Source organism: Protopterus annectens, chromosome 1.part0 (assembly GCF_019279795.1).
Source record: "Protopterus annectens isolate FY-2018-M chromosome 1.part0, PAN1.0, whole genome shotgun sequence".
Lineage (NCBI taxonomy): Eukaryota > Metazoa > Chordata > Ceratodontiformes > Protopteridae > Protopterus > Protopterus annectens.
The window spans coordinates 1,530,112,342-1,530,131,537 of NC_056725.1; the positions used below are offsets into that span (position 1 = coordinate 1,530,112,342).

The window sequence follows — 19,196 nt, forward strand, 5'->3', positions numbered from 1 at the left end:
ACAAACATCATCAGTGAGGAGATAGATTCAGCCTTATTCCTTCTCTCTCCATGAAGAAATATGTTGTGTCTAAGTAATATTGTTCAAAGATGACAGACCAATAGTTTTTACTCAGATGAGAAAACACATTCTTGACAGGGCACGTGGATCTCATTAGGCTATCATGCTTTGGTCAAGAATGTCAACTCATATAGAACAGATAGTGCAGCTTTGTATCATCCACTGATTGTATCATCCACTGAATATACAATAAGAATAGCTCAAAAGAAGAGATGGTAGGGCACTCACTTCCACATTATTGATACAGTTAATTGAGCATAGTGTATACAATTTCAGAGGAGATATGTTTTCTATGGGTCTATATTACGTGATCGAAGAATCTCTTCTTCGAACACATAATAATCGACACATTTAACAGCGAATGCTGCAAACCGTGAATGTCCACGTCCTTGAATTTTTTCCTCGGGGAAAAAATTCACATGGCCGTAAAATGAAAAACAAACTCTAAAACAGTAATCAAGAGGGGGGGGGTTCGTCCCCAAAACTGCCCAATGTGAGGGGGTTGTGCCCACCACACCCCCCCAACTAAATATACCAACTTTGAGATTGCTCTATATTGCAGAAAAGGGAGATTCCTGATAACAGCCAACTGAATTTTTTCCCCAAGGAAAAAATTCGAGAATGTGGCCATTCACAGTTTTCATAGATCATGTTCTTCATGAAGGACATTTTTATTCTGCTGTCAATAATGGTATTGTGAATCACCTTTTCAATGGTCTCCTTAGCTGTAAGCCTTGTAAGAACATGTGAACCTATAAAACTTAGCCTTCAAGAGTTGAACACTAGACTAAAGACTTTGAACATATCGCTGCCTCACTTACAGCATATTTCAAGTATAATTCCAAGGGGCTATGTTTAAGTAATGTAGTAGTAAGTGTTATGCTCAGTGGTAATACATCAGGGGCAAAGTTCAAGTAATGTAGTAGTAAGTGTTATGGTCAATGTTGCAATACAGAGCATAATAATTACCTTTTTGGTATACCGAAGCCAAAGATGTGCATGTGGGTACCTTGTACAAGAGTTGCAACTCCATCAAATCAGAACTTTTCTGACTGTATACAGAAAAAAAAGTAAAGCAGGGTCTTAATATCACCCAACACGGTTCCCATCCATACACATGTATTCCTTTTATAGATGCCTTTAATCCTGTACCATTCACTATTCCTACTACTCAAAACATCTTTCAGTGACTTATTTTACATTACTACAAATAGTTTTACAAAATGTATAATTTTACAAACACTTTACGTTCTGCATTGCACTAAAAGTACAACAGTTATAACTCCATTTTATTATTATTTTGGTGTGACATTATTTCACTCCATCACAGATACCAAATGCTCTTACATTTAATTTAATTTACAGTACAGGTAAATATCACAATTTAGTCTCATAACTTTACTGATTTAACTCTTGTATGACTCACTTACCTATTATCGAACTACATTTCCGAATAATTCAGCATAGTGAGTACCACCACTCTTGTGCAACAGCCTTTAACTTTGTGTATATAAAAAAGACTGGCAATAGCCCATTTTAACTTTTTTTAAAACAAGAAAGCCCTAGCTATAATCCTTGTGAATTACATATTTAGCCTTTCTTATACTGCAGCCTTACAAATATTTCCAGTTCTCATGCTAAGCTGCTATCTTCCACCAGCCCATCCACTTGTTTTATTTTATGTTATTTTTTGTCTCATTTCTTAACACGGTACATGGACTATTCATCTGACTCTTTTCAGTTGCAACTTGGGCTAAGGAGGCAAGAAATTATAAACACGCTTACATAATAGAATATGATTACAGCATAAAATGCTATATAATATGTAACGTCTAATATTTTACATCATGGTAGTATGAGGTATAACATAATAATATTTTAGATCAAAGTAGTAAGACAGTTTGAAGTGATATACACAGATATTTGGTGAAGTATACAGTATGTTATGTTTCACTGAGGGACATTCATAGTTTTAGTGCAAGTCATGTATCGACATGTTACATTTCGGTTGGTATGTTCTTGATATACTGGAATATATGTGTGTGTATGTGTGTATATATATATATATATATATATATATATATATATATATATATATATATGTGTGTGTGTGTGTGTGTGTGTGTGTATATATATATATATATGTGTGTGTGTGTGTGTATATATATATATATATATATATATATGTGTGTGTGTGTGTGTGTGTGTGTGTGTGTGTGTGTGTGTGTGTGTGTGTGTGTGTGTGTGTGTGTTTGTGTGTGTGTGTATATATATATATATATATATATATATATATATATATATGTGTATATTAAAAACCCAGCTAAAGTTTTTATTATGTGATACCTTCTACATCCTGTAATGGAGGACCATGGGATATATACAAATGACCCTTAAGAACATCAAGTGTTTCAACTACATGGCTTCTGAATTTCCATGACTTTTTTACTTTTTAAGACTTTATGTTTTTTAGGGCAATAAAGCCAAATACTACTATATGTGGGCATGCATGTCTTTGCCATTTTATTGATCTCATCAGCACTGCACAAGCGGATAGTTTGTCTGTAGTTCAGAAACATAAGGTCTTTAAAAAACAGCTGATGCCCATAATCATTAAGGTGCCTTTCTGATAAGGTCAATAAAAAGGCCAAAACATGCATAAGCATGAAACCCTTAAAAGGATTGCTTAAAATTGTTGCCTGCATACCATGCCTTGCATTATTATTATTATTATTATTATTATTATTATTATTATTATTATTATTATTACTACTACTACTACTTTTGGCATCTTGCCTTTATACCTGCTGGCCTTGCAGTTGCCCGCCCCTACTCTAAATTTGATCTTGGACACTCCTCCCAGTCTAGTGTCATTAGCTCACTCTACCTAATACAGAGAACATCTGAGAAGGCCAAACCACTTAGTTTCTTTCCTTCGTTTCCTCCTTTCTCCATTTCCAAAAAAAAAAAAAAAAAATGTCTCAATATCCTTGTGTTTTGACTTGCTTCTCAAAAATTTTGGAAATATAGAGTATATTTTAGTGCATTTATTAAAACTGTATTTGCCTTATTATTGCTACAACTCAAGTGCTCTAGGTTGCACTGCATCTGAATTGTTTTAGTGTGTTTTAGCTGCTTTTCTCTATATATAGACTTTTCTGTATATGTAGACTAGCTACTTATTCTACTGTATTACTGTCTCTTAAATCATTTTTCAGTTGTGCATTTGCCTTGCTTCATTTAAAAGTTTTAAATTGCTAATTTTGTAGAGTTCTAATTATATTTACTGTTTAGGGCTACACACTCAAGTGGATTAGACTTTTCTAACCAAAAAAAAATACTGTCTTGTTTGCTCATTTCCCACCTTTCCTAGCTAGTATAGTCCAGATCTCAGGCTTTGCTGGTTTCAGGACTTTATTTTCTGTGTTCAGAGCATTCCAGACTTTGCTGTGGTAGAGGGAAGTCCTACTGCTTACCAGTGGGACTGGTGAGCATTGTACTGCCTATCTAACACTAGAGGAGTGGTTTCCAGCTCTGAAATTGTAATTTTAGCCATTTTGGGCTGATTTCGATAATTCTAGCCATTTTGGGCTGATTTCTATTCCGTTCAACTTTCTGGCTTAAAAACGTGCGTGTTTGCGCATTTTTCACATCGTGCAGCACCACGGGGCTACGGTTAAATTATTCCAGGTGCCAGAATGTCTGCACTTCAAATTTTCCCTTAGAACTAGCTGGTTTCTCAGTAGTAGCACTAAAATCTGAACTGCTGTGACTAGCACTTGCTCTAGAACCTGCTGAAAAGCACTAAGAAGCCTTAAACTGATACAAGCACTCACCTCTCCTTGTTAATAAGGAGAAATTAATCGTAGACACTAAGCAGCCTAAAATTGCAAAGTACCTTGCAAAGGTAAAGGAAAACAGCTCTTGTACTTTACAAAAAAGCACCTAAACAGGCATGTCCAAGGCTCAGCTTCCAGTGATTTCTCCTGTCCACCTGGTGAATCTGGGCATACTGGGGCAGTGCAGCAACTGCCTCATGTACACAGACAACCCTCTCCTCCTACCACCCAACACTACAACCTGCAAGAGATACACTTACATAGCCAAACTGGAAGCAAAGCTCTCTGCAGCCAAGATTATGCTAGACAGTCAAGAGCAGAAGGTTAACACCTGCACTACACCTTAAGCAACACATAGCTCTTCAAAACCCACACCATCAACACCCACACATAGAAACACTAAACCCACATGTGCGGTGGCCCTTAACATTAACCTACCCAAGCAACAAGGACCTCCAAAGCTGAAATGCAAACAAACACCAGTCACAACCAAAGTGACACATCGCTCACAACACCAGTGTGCCATCCAACAACAGCCCCTAAGGCAAGACAACGTACCCAATACTTTAGTCATAGATGACTCTATAGTCAGGCACACTGATGTCCCACTCGCCAGGCTGAACAAGGAGAAAATTACAGTCAGCTGCCTGTCAGATGCCAGGATCCACCACATAATGCATGCACTCAAGTCACTCCACAACAAGTACAAATACGACTCTGTCATTGTCCATGTTGGAGTGAATGACTTGAGACATACCTCCCTGGACTACATGAAAAGAGACATAGAAGAGCTCTCGGATCATGTGGCCCAGGCAGGTATGACCCTAGCCCTGAGTAGCATCCTGCCTTCACCCAGAATGATACCACAGTATAAGGACAAAATGATTGACTTCAACAATTGGCTAAGCTTCTGGTGTCATTCAAAGCGGATCCAGTATCTGTCTGCCTGGGACGACATGCTCGACAAACCACGATGTTTTGCCAGAGATGGTCTGCACCTGTCACCCCTGCGATTCTGGTTACTGGCTAAAGCTCTTACCACCCCTATAGTGCCTTTTCTAGGCAAGGTTCAAAGGACAAAATCACCACTGTAACAGATACAAGCATGCAAAATCTGAAGGTAATGCTGCACAATGCTAGAAGTCTAAACCTCAAAATGCACTCTCTTGAGGCACTCCTGAAAATGGAGAACATCGATATCTGTGCAGTAACTGAGACCTGGTTTAAGGCTCCAGAGAGCACCCCTGCAATACCAGGCTACAACTCTTATTACACTTTTTGGCCACCAAACCAAGACCGAAACACTAAAGATGGATGAGTGTCCATATTCACCAAGGATATTCACACCTCCAGGATCGTTGCCCAATGCAATGCATCTGAAATTCTCCAGGTGCAGCTAACACTAGGTAAGACTGCAATCCAAATTGTAGCTTGCTACAGATCCCCCACCATACCCCATGATTCTCACTACACCTTTCTAAACATACTGGAAAATATTAAGATGCAACCAAACACCCTAATACTGGGTGATTTCAACTACACTGCCATTAACTGGGAAAACTACTCATGTACCAACACCTTTTCCCAATGGTTCTTGGAATTCATAGATTCCAATGCCCTGGATCAAATAATTCATTGTCCCACCAGAGGCTCCAATATCCTAGACCTGGTCATTACCAACATGGGAGATGGTCCACACCAGTGGTCATCCCCTCATTGGTCAGGTCTGACCATAAGCAAATCACCCTTGACATCCACATCCCACCCCCACCCCCCAGTAAGGAAACCTCCTTAAAAAACTTCTCTAAAGCCAACTTCATGCTACTCAAGTCAGAAGTGACGAACTTCATGACACCCATGCAGACAGGAGCTGAAAGTTCGACTGCGCACATCCACTCGTGCATGAATCGTGCCATCCCAAATAGAACCAAAACGCTTTCCTCCAAAAAAAGGAAGCCAATCTGGTGGTCCCCTGTCATAAACAAACTATACAACAGAAAAAACTGTTGCGGAAAAGAGAAAAATCCCAGGATGCAAAAAACTCCCTTACCAGCCTCAGTAAGAAGCTTAGATCCCTCATACACTCCTAATAAGCTAGTTACGAAAATAAAATTGCCAAAGATTCCAAACACAACCACAAGGCATTCTATAGTTATGTCAAGAATCTAAATGTTAATGGTCAGATATGCTCTGAGCTACAACAGAATGGCATTAAATGTACTGATCCCAAAGATATTGCCAATATCCTGGCAGATCGATTTAGTGCCAACGTCACCTCCCTCTCACCCCCTAAATGGCCCATCTCAATACCTAAAGATTGCCAAATACTGGTAATAATGGCCACACAGGTAAAAACCACACTCTCCAAAGCTAAGAATACAGCATCCATGGGACCAGACGACATCCCACACTGTGTACTACATGAACTACAAAATGAACTGGCACCTCACCTAAGTGTCATGTTTAATCATAGCCTCACCTCAGGCTTCATACCCACTGAGTGGCGCACAGCTACAGTTATCCCACTCCACAAGGTGGGATCCACCTTGGATCCCGGGAACTACCGTCCCATCAGTCTCCGAGCCTGATCTGCAAGGGCATGGAATGCATTATCATGGAACTTATAAAGACATTGACAACCTTCAAACACTGGACTCCACACAGTTTGGGTTCGTGAAGGGCTGATCTTGTCTCCTGAACCTGATAGACTTCTTCGAATCAGTCTCCAGAGCTGTGGATGAGGGTAAGGCAGTCCACACAGCCTATCTGGACTTCGCCAAGGCCTTTGACACCATTCCACAATCTGGAATCATGGATAAACTTACTAAGCTGGGCAAAAATCCCTATGTCACTCGATGGGTTGCCAACTGGCTTACTGACAACCCAGACTGTAAAAGTAGACGACTCCAAATCCAGCTCCAGACAAGTGATAAGTGGAGTACCTCAGGGTTCAGTCCTGAGACCGCTCTTGTTTGGCATCTACTTCTCTGAAGCACAGGCCAAAACTAAGGGACTCTGGCTAACAAAGTTTGCAGATGACTGCAAACTGGGAGCCATTATTGAATCCCCAAATGATGTGGATATTCTACAAAAGGGCCTTACAGAAAGAGATGCTCGGTGCCAGAGCCATGGGCTCAAGCTTAATGCCAAAAAATGTATAGTTATCCCCTTTGGGAAAAAACATTTACCCATGAATTACCAGATAGGTGACAGTACACTAAACACCGAAAGTGTGATGAGAGACTTAGGGACACAGGTGGACAGTGGTCTCACCTTCGATAACCACATTGCCACAACAGTCAGGAAATCCTTCTATGTGACACACCTCATCACTAAGGGCTTTTCATCCTGAAAAAAAGGAAGTCATTGTCCCACTGTACTCATCCCTCATTAGACCATTATAGAGTACAATGCCCCATTTGTTATGTACCGCACAAGACATCTGCAACAGCTGGAAAGGCTGCAGAAATACCTCACTACAACAATCACAGGCCTAAAGTAGATGCTCTATGCTGACCATCTAAAAAACTCCAGCTATACTCTGTGGCATATCGTCTACTCAGAGGCAATCTCTGCTTAACATACAAGGCAATGTCAAACCCTGAACTGTTGGACATGCTCCACTTAAAGAAATCCCAATCCCTCAGAGCCACATGCTCCAGAGATCTAAACCTTGACATCACAATGAACAAAACATGCTGGAGGGATAGGTTCCTGACCCAGAGACTCCCCATACTCTGGAATAGACTGCCCATACATGTCAAGCAGAGCGCCTCCTTCGCCGTCTTCAAAAGGAATCTAGACGATTGGATGGGAGATAGGAAATTTACCCCGGGGATCACGTCAGACAGGGGTCCAGGGAAGTAAATATTGTGGGAAGAAATATCCAGGGAATTGTTATGGCTAGGCTTGTATAGGTTCTAGGGCCGATAGTCTAGTACCAACCTATGAACCTATAATAATACTTTAACCCAAATTATTATAGGTTTATGCTGTAGGAATATGTCTTCTACCTAAAGCCCTTAGACATATTCTGAGACACTTCATTACATATAATATAAAATAGAACCAGTATTGCTATTCCTTTTCAAATATAATTCTCAGCTGAGCAAAGTGATGGCATAATAATAGTCAACATTATAAAAATTGTCTAAGCCCCTGTTATGTGCATACACTTAGAAATGCAACAGAAATGAAAACATCACTGCTTTGGATTATGATATTTTTCCATTTATCATCAACTGTTTCAGCATTCTATTACTATAGTATAAATGACCACCGTCCTCCGCTAGTTGTTTGGAAACATTATGCAAATGCCCTAGTCTGGTACATTGCATAAGATTTATCAAATGTGGCAGAGCATGGCTCACAAATGACAAATTATAAATGACTATAGTCTCAATCTGGGAAAAGATATGAAAGAAACTAGAAAGGAAATTATATGTAAGTGAGACCACAACAGACTGGGAAAAATACAAAATGAATCAAAGGAAAACAAAAATCACAAAGCATATACAAAGTAGTAAAATACAATTATTTACAATAATGTCATATTTTATTTATTTATTTATTGGCATTTGTTTACCAAGATAATCATAGTGACCTCTTTTCAGCAGAGGCCCAGGGAGATGGAGGTAATTACTTATGCATAACTGAGACAGTAGACCTGATTACATGTCAGACATCAACGATAAAGAAGAACAGCAAGGAACCACCACGACTTAGAGTCCACAATTTAATTGATATTACAAAGAGAAAGAATAAGCGCTTTCATCTTCATGTCAGACATCAAGGTTACATAATACTAACTACAAAGACAGTATGAAGCTGTGATATGAAAATATAGCTACACAGTAGTATCATAAAATTAAACGATTTAAGAACATAACGTGACATTTTATTAATTTGGTCATTACTGTCAATAGCATCTATCTGTTGATTTAAACTTTCTATGGGGCAAAATTATATCATTCAAAAGGAATGGTTATAGAATTTGCAGTGTAAATGTGAGGAGACCATAAAGAAGGATTATAGGAATATGTAGGTGCAGGAGCCATTCTGATTAAGAGTTTGCGATATCAAGATAGTACTAGGTGGTAATGTAAGGCTAAGCAAATTAGTAAGTGCTAATTAAATGAAAAAGTAAGAGACAGGTGTTAAATTAGTTGTGAAAATAGAAAGTGAGGAAGGATGTGTACAAGGCCACGACTATAAGAGAAGCATGATTTCAGAAAGGTACCCTTATCTAAAGGAGAGCTGATGTAAGGTGGCAGGCAGCAGACAGAAGATGGACAGATAAGAAAATATAAGGGAAAGGGAATCTTCTGTCTACGTGTTTGTAGAGGGAAGAAAAGGATCTTTTCAGGGTGAGATAGAGGATGGTGAAAGATAGGAGAAGTAAAAGTACTAGTAAGTAAACAGATTATGCAGCTACCTTTACCAGAAGCTACAATACTAGAGAATCAAAATTTAGTAGGGAAAATGATTTTTTATGGTGGTGAACAGGGACAGAGTCAGGAATCAAGGAAATACCATTTAAGTATGTGTTTAAAATCTTTGTGTCTGCCATTTTGTTTGAATGGGTGAGATATTTCATGGACTTGCAGCATACAAAGAGCATAAGGATTCACCTGCCTAGTGTTAGAGGGTGTTACATAAAGGAGCAGTTTATTTGTAAAACAGAGGGATCTATTTGGGGTGTATAGCTGGAAAATATTTCTTAAAACTGGGCATTGATCAGGTTTGTAAATACGTTTATGTAAGATGATTAGATTTTAGAAGTTTAGAGATTGGGGTAGTTCTTTGTCAGGACTGCCAGTTTAAGGGCTAAGCAGTGATGTGCCATATAGTGCATTATAAAGGCATGCTGGTAGCACATTTAGTAACTTTGTTCTAACATTGTCCAAGATGGCTCATTTGGGTGGGTTGTGAATTAGTCACTACTGGTGCAGGAAACAGGCGTGTTGGAATTATGAAGGTTGAGGTGACATGTTTTCGTGATGAATTAGTTTAGTAAGGAATGATTCTGTAGAGTGTGCCTAATTTTGGTTGGTTTTCTTTACTGTTTATTTAATGCGTATGACAAGATTTAGATTGTCATATATTTCCTCTTCTTCCTGAGGTGCTAGATCCCTGAGTATTTCTTTGCACCCTTGTGCTTTCTCTCCACTCATCTTCAAGGTTGCCATCTATAGTGACACCTAAGAATTTTGTATGGTATATCTGTTATATTTTGGTATTATTTGATGACATTATTGTATTTTTTTTTCTTGCTAGTAAGCTGTTTGAGGATGAATACAATTAGCTTAATTTTCTGATTAATGTAATAGATTTTTGGATACTTTTTTGTAGTTTTCCTTGATTTTTAGCTGAGAAAACGAGTGTAGATAGAATAATGTGCAGACTGCACAATGGAATCATGCTTCATAGCCATATGGAAATTGTTGATGCATATCTTAAATAGAAGAGGACCAAGAATAGATCCTTGGGGGACCCCAAGTGAGACAGGGAGGAAGGAAAAGAGATTGCAGTGCACTTTACTGCCTTGCATTGATTAGACAAGTAACTTATAAACCAAGAGATTTATGGTGAGTTAAGTCCAGGATAGGGTCATTTTTGTATCACTTTTACATGGTAATCTATATCTAATGATTTTAGCAGGTATATGAAAATTGCTGATGTCACATTGTCCCTATTTTGATTTTGGTTTATAGTTGTTATGAAGTTTAGAAGGGCTGTGGGGGTACTGTCTCTTTTAATTTCTCCAAATCTTTTGGGTTTCTAACACCATGATGGGAATGACCCCATTCCTAAGTCAAAGTATGATTAAAGTTCAAGAAATTAGTATTGTTTCAATATTTGATGTCAGCCAAAAGTGATCTTCGCAGCAGCTGCAATGTGCCCAGTAATGACTCCTTCTGCAATTCGTACAGGGTTGGGGTTACATGGATTGGTAATATATCTTGATACAATTGTAGATTCTTTTTTATGAGACCTTTTGCTTCTACTACTATTGGAACTGTCTGGGTATCTTTCTTCCACATTGCTCTTATTTCCCCCTGCAGATCCTGATATTTTATGACTTTGTGTCTCTCTGTACGCAAGAGACTGTAGTCACTGGGTGTAGCAATTTCAATGACCAATGCTACTTTTGTCTTCTTTTTTTGGACCACTATATCCAGTTTTCTAGCATCTGTCTTTTGAAATGTTGGTAACTGGTGATCCCATGTGATATAAACTTCATCATTTTCTATGATGCTTTGTGGCTCATGTTTCCAGTGTTTTTTCAGCCACTTCAATATCATAATGTTTGCACAATCCCCAGTGTAACAGTCTTGCCACATTATTATGACTTTCAGTATACAGTCCTTCCGCCATTAGTATGTGTGCAACTGTTTCCTATCTGGTTTTACAAAACCTACATTTGTCTGTTTCTCCCACATGTTCAATGGACTTTGTAAACCAGCTTGTACATAGCCCCCTATCTTTGACTGCCAATATTAACCTTTCATCTCGTTGTTTAAATTCACCTCTCCTTAACCATTTCTGCATTCATTCCTGATCAACATGAGGTTCTTCAAGAGGTTTTCTATACTTGCAACTATATTTATGATTTTTCTACATTTCTTGCCTTCTCATCTGGTCCTTCACCTTATATTCTTTCTTTTGTTTTTTGTTTTGGCACATTCAGTTGCCGCCTGATTTTTATCTACTTCTGGTTTGATTTCCATTCATGCTGGACATCAATATGCTTCTGTTAGATTAAGTAGAGAAGTCATCTTAGATTTATTCTCCTCATATTTCAAACCTTTCACTACATTTGGGTCTTGTGAAGTCAGCAGATATGTGTGGAGTCCCACGATTGCAGACCTATACATGTAATCAGTTTCAAGGAGGCCCATCCCCCCTTTGAAATGGGGAATATATAATCTTGTTATGCACTGATTTTTATAAATCATTTGGTGAGCATGAAGCACCCTTCTTGTTTTCCTATCTAAGCTATCCAACACATTTTGGGGCCAATCATTCACTCCAAAACTGTAAGTTAGGACAAGAAGAGCAAATTGGTTTATAGCTTGGATTTTGTTTCTAAATGTCAATGCTGTTTTCAAGATTAATTTAAGCCTTCTGAAGTATTCCTTATTAATTTTATTTGCATTTATTCACATTTTATTGTCGATCCTTCATCAATTCCCAAATATTTATACACTCCCTCTTGCTCAAATTCTTTTATGTCACATTTTTGTCCCAAACTGATATTTTCCTGGTGCTGCAGTTTTCCTGCTTTAAAGGTTGCTTTTGCACACGTATCAAGACCAAATTACATTCTTATATCATCTGAAAAAGTTTAACAACCTGCAGCTGTGCTTTTAGTTCCTCATCTGATGAGCTACACAGTTTTAAACGGTTAGTACTGTGGTATGGGCTGAGCTATGTTGTGTAAGGGAGAGAAGGTTATTTTTGGTGTTATGTTTGAGAAGTTGGGTTATATATTTTCCCTAGGGTCTTAGTGGGAGGCAGTAAGGAAATAGGTGTATAGTTTGAGAGGTCAGTGGATGTACAGCCTTTATGTAGTTGAAGGATACAGAATTTCTTTGACAGTACAGGAAAATAATATTCATTGGTGGAATGGTTAACTATGATAGGTATGGAGTATGCAAAGGCATCTGCAAGTATTATGCCAGTCATTCATTAGTCATGCAATGTGCATCTTTCACTGAATATATCACTGCAGAGTATTAATAAATCATATTTTGCAGTGAGACTTTGGTCCACAGTGCTATTGCAATCATTACATTTTTTGTTGCCAGAGTTCTGGCCTCATTCCTTTTCTTAATTTTTGATAAAACATGATGCTATAATGCTATTGTCTTGCCTTCCTGCATGGTAAAACTAGAATTCTTATTTAACATTCTTTAACTATCTATGAGAAGCGATGACTTGATATTGTAAACTTACCTTTCCTTTCTATATCAACCAAGTATTTTTTGTAATTTTCTGATTTAGTTCATTTGAAAATGGGATGATAATCGTGTTGGCTGACCTCTGCTAAAAGCAGATGGAATCAGTTTTTGAATATTCTCTAAACACATTTGTCTTGTACTTTAACATTTAGGGGGTTGATATTAAACTACTGCAGAAACCCAGATGGTGACGTTTCACCGTGGTGCTACACAATGGACCCCCACACCAGATGGGAATATTGTGATATTGAGAAGTGTCCAACTGTTGTACAGAAGCCTACCACTGTTACTATATCTGTAGTGAATCCTACACCTCCTGCAGAGCTAAAAGGTAACCAAAGATAACTTACCATCTACCTTGAATTTCTATGAAAAGAAGGTATTGTCTATAGTCACTGTGCTTGTCCTTAAGGTTTCTAAAACATACTAAATAAAATTGCTGGTCAGCTTGTAAGCAACTTTTATCATATGCATTTTGCTTGTTGTTTGAAGCTTTCAGTTGCATTTGTTATAGTGAGTGTAATGGGTCGTAGTAAGGTTTAATGAGAGGGATGCTGAAAAATATAATGTAACATTTTGTTCTCATATTTTACATGGTGATAGTTCTGACAAATGAAGAGAAATATATTGCAAGAATTCTAACCTGTAAGGAAGAGAACCATATAATGTTGTTTTTCTTTCGGCTTTTCCCAGTTAGGGGTCACCACAGCGGAACTCCGGTCCGCTAATGATTGGCAGTAGATTTTGACGAATGCCGAGGTGCCAGCTCAACATTCAACCTTCAATGAAGGCACGCCCATTTACGCATGTCTTTCGAATGCCCATCCAGCTGTGGAGAGGACATGCAGACTCCACACAGAAGGCACTCCCCGCACGCCAGTCAAGAATCGAACGGGAGAACCTCTTGCTGTGAGGCAGCAATGCTACTGCTGCACCACCGCGGATGTACAAGAGAACCAGAGAACCATATAATGAACTGCTTAAATAAAACAATGGCATACTTAACATCCTTCACATGCATGTAAAAACAGATCACCAAAAACTGTTACCTGTCTGGAATTTAAACTGAGCACAGTATGACACTGATGAGGACATTTTTACACTTTTTCCAGACTGTGTATCTCCTTTTAAGTTTTTAGGGAATATTAAGGGTTAACCAGGTATCCTTGGTTTGTTTCAGCCTTCTTCTAGTTATAGGATAAAGTGCCTTTTGTATGGTATTCAGAGTACTGATGAATAATCCTAATGCCTCCTCAGGGCAGATAGAATTGATTGGAATCCCTTCAATTTTACTATCTAGCTGTTGTAACAAAGCTTCCTTACAACCTTCTCCGACTTGTCTGCTGGCAATGCAGCTGGTGGTAGCTTGCTTGCTCTATGCTATCAAATAGATAGGACTGGGTTGTGATTGCTAAGAAAGTTTGGGAGGTCATGTACAGAGTTGCATTTATATGCAAATATGGACAAGATAATGTCTGGAAATTAATAACTTTTGATCCCAGTATATATATATCAAGCCCCTGTGTTAATCAATTGTGTTAGATTCATATGTAACAGAACATTTTACAGTTTGCTTTTGAATGGGCCATGGAAATTTGGGTTAGCATCCTTAGTTGGTTTTACTTTATTGTGTTTAGTAACATGGATAATGGCATCTAAAATTCTCTCTAAATGTGCAACAGTAGCAGGTAGTACAATATTCCACTTTAGCCAATTAATATGGTTTGAATTCTGGTGTGGCCAGATTCATAGATTCATATATTGTTACTAGGCTAACAATGTGAGGGTCCTTTCTAAGCCTAGTCAATATTCCTGGAAGCATAATGATGTCCTGTATCCAAATCAGACATTAAGAGCCAGGCATTTATAAGCCACTTCAGTCCACAAGGGACATGGCTGCCAGGCCTGGTGAAAATTTTATTTTCCCCATCCCCTGGTCTAGGTTATGCTTAAACTGGGTAATAGACAAACTCAGCTTCACATGGATGGGAAGCCTACTACATAGGAGGGGCAGTCTCTAGGACACATAGTTGTCTCTCCAGCATGTTCTGTTTAAGTTACAGACAAAATTTAAGTCCCTAGACTTTGTATTTCTGGTACTCTTTCACTTATGAATGTGTAGGAGATTCATAATGGTGGGGTTTGCAGATGCCTTGTAAGTGCAGCATAGATCACCCTTCAGCAAGCTATAGGAGACTGAATAGAGCAGAAAAGGCTTTAAGGCACTCTTTATAAAACAGGTTTGTTATGTATTGTATTATTTTGTAAGGAACCTCTGAGATTGCTCCAGTTGTTGCATTTGCCTGGTTTGGTGCTTACCAAAGGGAGCACTGCATTATATGACTGGTCTGATAAGGACAGGGTGCAATGGGATAATTACCTTTTTGGACCAAGATGCCATGCCCTTACTTATAAGTTGCACAACTTAGAAGGATTTCCTCACCAATGTGGCCACATGTTTGTCAAAGGAAGCCTACTGTCTGCATGTAGCCGGATCCCTGACCCTGGATCAACTCTTAGGAGAGTATTATCAACATGGTCATTAGCTGGGATGGTTGACTTCTCAAAGGGTACAATTATGCATTTCTTAACATTGAATTTAAGATCATGGCTTTAGCACTATTTGTTAGTCTGAAATAGACCTTCTTGAAGAATGCTAGTGTCTGCAGGGGAGTTGATGATGACCCCCAGCTTGCTATCATCTGCAAACTGAGTCAGCTATAAACTTTCAGCATTTGCTTCTATTTTAATGAAATAGATGCCAGAAAGGAGGAGGTCCAGTACAGAACCCTGGAATCTCAGCTAGTGACTGGCCTCTTGATGGAAGTGGCCTCACCTGTTTTGACCTCTTGGGTCCTATCAATGAGCCAGTTGGCTATCCAGCAAGTAATAAAAGGGTTTATACCGAAATTAGTAAGCTTGTCTACAATGCCTGAGTAGGATGCTGTTCAAAAGCCTTGGCCAGGCCGAGGTAAGCTATGTGCACAGTCTTACCTTCATCCAATGCATTGGTGACCCTCTCAAAATAGTCCACATTTAACAAAGCTGAACTGTGATGAGTCCAGAATTTGCAGGTTACCTATGTCCTCATTTATCATGTACATGATGATTTTCTCCATGGCCTTTCATATGAGGCTGGTAAGACGTATGGGACTGTAGTTACCCTGATCAGTGGTTGGACATCCCTTGTGCAGGGGAATGACTGTAGTCATCTTTCATTCCTTGGGCACAAAACCTGACTGAAGACTCCAGTTGAAAATTGATTCAAGTAGACCAGAAACATCATGTTTCATGATATTTATTAAAATCCTAGGATGTATTTTGGGTCCATTGATGCAGTGTTTTGATCCTGGAAAGTCAGCATTGATGACCTGATCCCTAGTAATGGTTGGGGGATTGTGGTATGAGGTATTTCCTTTGGACTATCGTGGGCAGGGTTGAGCTGAACCTGTCAGCCAAAAGGATAGCAAAGGCCTCCAGCTCAGTGTGGGTGATACTATTTCCAATAAGTTCTGTGCATTGTTGTGTATTTCTCCTGAGGTTACACACATTGTCATTCTAAGCATTACTGTTTGGGTGAGTGTAGGAAATAGGTTGTTGCATTTTGTAACTAATGTTAATATTCCTCCCCCATGTCTTAATCTCATTATAATGCTTTAAAAGGCCACATACTTTTGTAGACTAATGAGAGGAAATAGCAAATATCTTTTAACCAGGATTCAGTAATGCCCAAGACAGACGGGTAGCTTCATAGCAGTCCTGGTTCAATTTGAGGCCACTTATAAGTTATGTTGTAAGTGTTTATAGTATCATATTGGAGTTTTGTAGGTCCAGGGTTTCAGTAAATGTTACATGAAAGCATACGTAAAGTAACAAGTGTTTTGTAGTGTTTAATTTCTGGTTTATTTGGAGGGTGAATGGTTGAGGTTTGCTTAACTGCTTGAAGGACCTTATTCTTGAAGTAGTGGTAGCAGGGTGTGATGTTTTGCCAACAAAGCACAATGCTTTTAATATCAGGATGCCAATTATGTCATCTGTACTATAAATGGCACTGCCTTTTGTACAGATGTGCACATATTAAGGCTGCAATCAGCTTTCTTATTGACACTGGTAAAACTATATTTTATGTTGGCCACTTGCCATGTATAATGCACATAACTAAAAATAACGTCACTGGCAGATGCCTTGTTTTGCTTGGTTAAGTAAGCCTGCAATGGGATGATGTGTCAGAGGCAGCAGCAATATCAGCATGGTCCTACCTCTGTTCTCAGCAATTCTGACAGGAACTGGAAGTCACCTGTCTAACCATCGCCCCTTCTAAAATTTCAGTGATATGAGACACCTTACCCCACTCTCTGTTCTCATTGTTGACTGGATTCCTCTGTTTATGCCCCTTAGCAATCCCACTGGCCATCTGTGTGCATCCCACAGCTCAACCCCCCCCCCCCCAGTTCTGTCCTATTGATAAGAATCTGTAATACCCCCCACAGCATGTCAATCACAAATGTCCTCCTCCTTGTCATTAACTAGGTTAGCAGTATGTTCCTCCACATTGACAGACGCCAGTGATGTCGGTTTTCATCTGATGATCCTTATTAGCAGTGAGCATGGGATTACTGATTGTCCTAGCCTAGCCATGCCACCGCAGACATTTAAGAAATTCTACTTCATTGTTAATGAGAAGTATAACAACTGTATTCGGTCTATCAGTGCACTGAATGTTTGACTTAAAGTACTGCTCCAAATACCTATAACAAATCTGCTCATTGCTGGACTAATCCTACTCCTCAGATAACCAGTAAACAACCTCATACTTGACTGGGCCACTGGCATTGTAGCACTTGTTCAGCATCATTAGCTCTGCCCTGCATATGAATACCAACCATGATATTTTGTAATGTTTACTTATCAGATGCCTGACTCAGAACCATATTAACAAGAGCACATTATAATACATATATATTATACTTTTTCATTCTTGGGTTAATTTCTTTATATAGACATTGGATACTCAATCTGCTGCAAGATTTTCAAATACTTGAGTAGAATTTCATGTTTTATTTGTATTTTATACAATAGTCATATTCAGTTAAATAAAAATGCAGTTTGCATTATATGGGGTACGTTTTCTCCGCTAAAATATACAATATTTATGGTGGTTCTGTAAAATGTTTTAGATTGTATTGTCGGTTATGGTGAGAATTATCGTGGAAAAACCTCCAAGACATCAGCTGGAAAGAAATGCCAAGAATGGGCTTCTCAGACACCAAATGTACATGTCAGCTTTACTCCAAACACTCATCCAAATGCAGGACTGGATCAAAATGTAAGCTGCTTTCTTCCTTAACAATAGTGAATCATATATTGAATAGGCTTGTATGTTAACAGTGGCAACCATGGTTATTTATCTAACTATATCTTGTCATAATAAATATATTTATTATTGGGCGTACCACAGATTACTGATGCTTAGTTCTGTATAGCTCATTTCAACACACCTACTTCCTCCAACTGTTTAATGACCTATTTACCACACTCAGAAACTGTAACCCTTTCTCGTCTGCTATGACCTTGTGCCTAGGTATATTTACTTATGGGATGTGTGGGAGGTCTTCCCTATAGTGAGCATGTCATACAATTTTTCATCCAAATGTAGTTCATTGAAAGAAATATATTGAATTTTGTTTTGTAGACCTGCGTTTTGCCCATCATTGCAAAACAAAGATGTATTGCCACAATGAAATACAGGGTTTTAGCCAATCTCTATATTAGTTCTCAAATCTTGAACAACTGGGTCAGCTCTTATGGGTGTATTGTCAATGTGCTAGTTTCCTGGGGTAGATGGCTTCTTAAAGGATAGAGTAATACATTTTTTTAACATTTAGTTTTAGCCCGTAATTTTGACACCAATTATTTATTTGGGACAAACCTTCCCACACGATGGCTAAGTCACTGGGGATTCAATGACTGCACGTAGCTTGCAGTTAACTACAAACTTAGTCAGCCAGGCTCTTTTGATATTGGCTTTTTCTTCAGAAAAGTAAATGACTGGCAACAAAGGCTCCAGCACAGAACCTTGGGGGACTCCATTGGTGCCTGGTCTCTTTGTAGATGCAACTTCTCCTATTATGATTATCTGCAGACTATCTAGTAGCCAGTTGGCAATCCAATGGGTGACATAGGGGTTTATTTCAATTTATTTAGCCTTTCTTCTATGCCTGAGTCTGGAGTTGTGTCAACAGCTTTCATCAGGTCGAAGTTTTCAGCATGCACTGTTTTATATTCATCCCTTGCTTTAGTGACCTTTTCAAACAAATCTATCAGGTTGTATAAG

The 19,196-nt window shown here is 38.7% G+C and overlaps 1 protein-coding gene across 1 annotated transcript in view; it reads left to right on the plus strand.

Annotated features, from left to right (window-relative positions):
- PLG (plasminogen) overlaps positions 1-19,196 on the plus strand; it is a 791,307-nt gene that overhangs the window by 508,714 nt on the left and 263,397 nt on the right. Inside the window, exons 11-12 of the mRNA XM_044067896.1 lie at positions 13,015-13,193; positions 18,040-18,188. Coding sequence (XP_043923831.1) covers positions 13,015-13,193; positions 18,040-18,188 — 328 coding nt within the window. The remainder of the gene's footprint in view (positions 1-13,014; positions 13,194-18,039; positions 18,189-19,196) is intronic.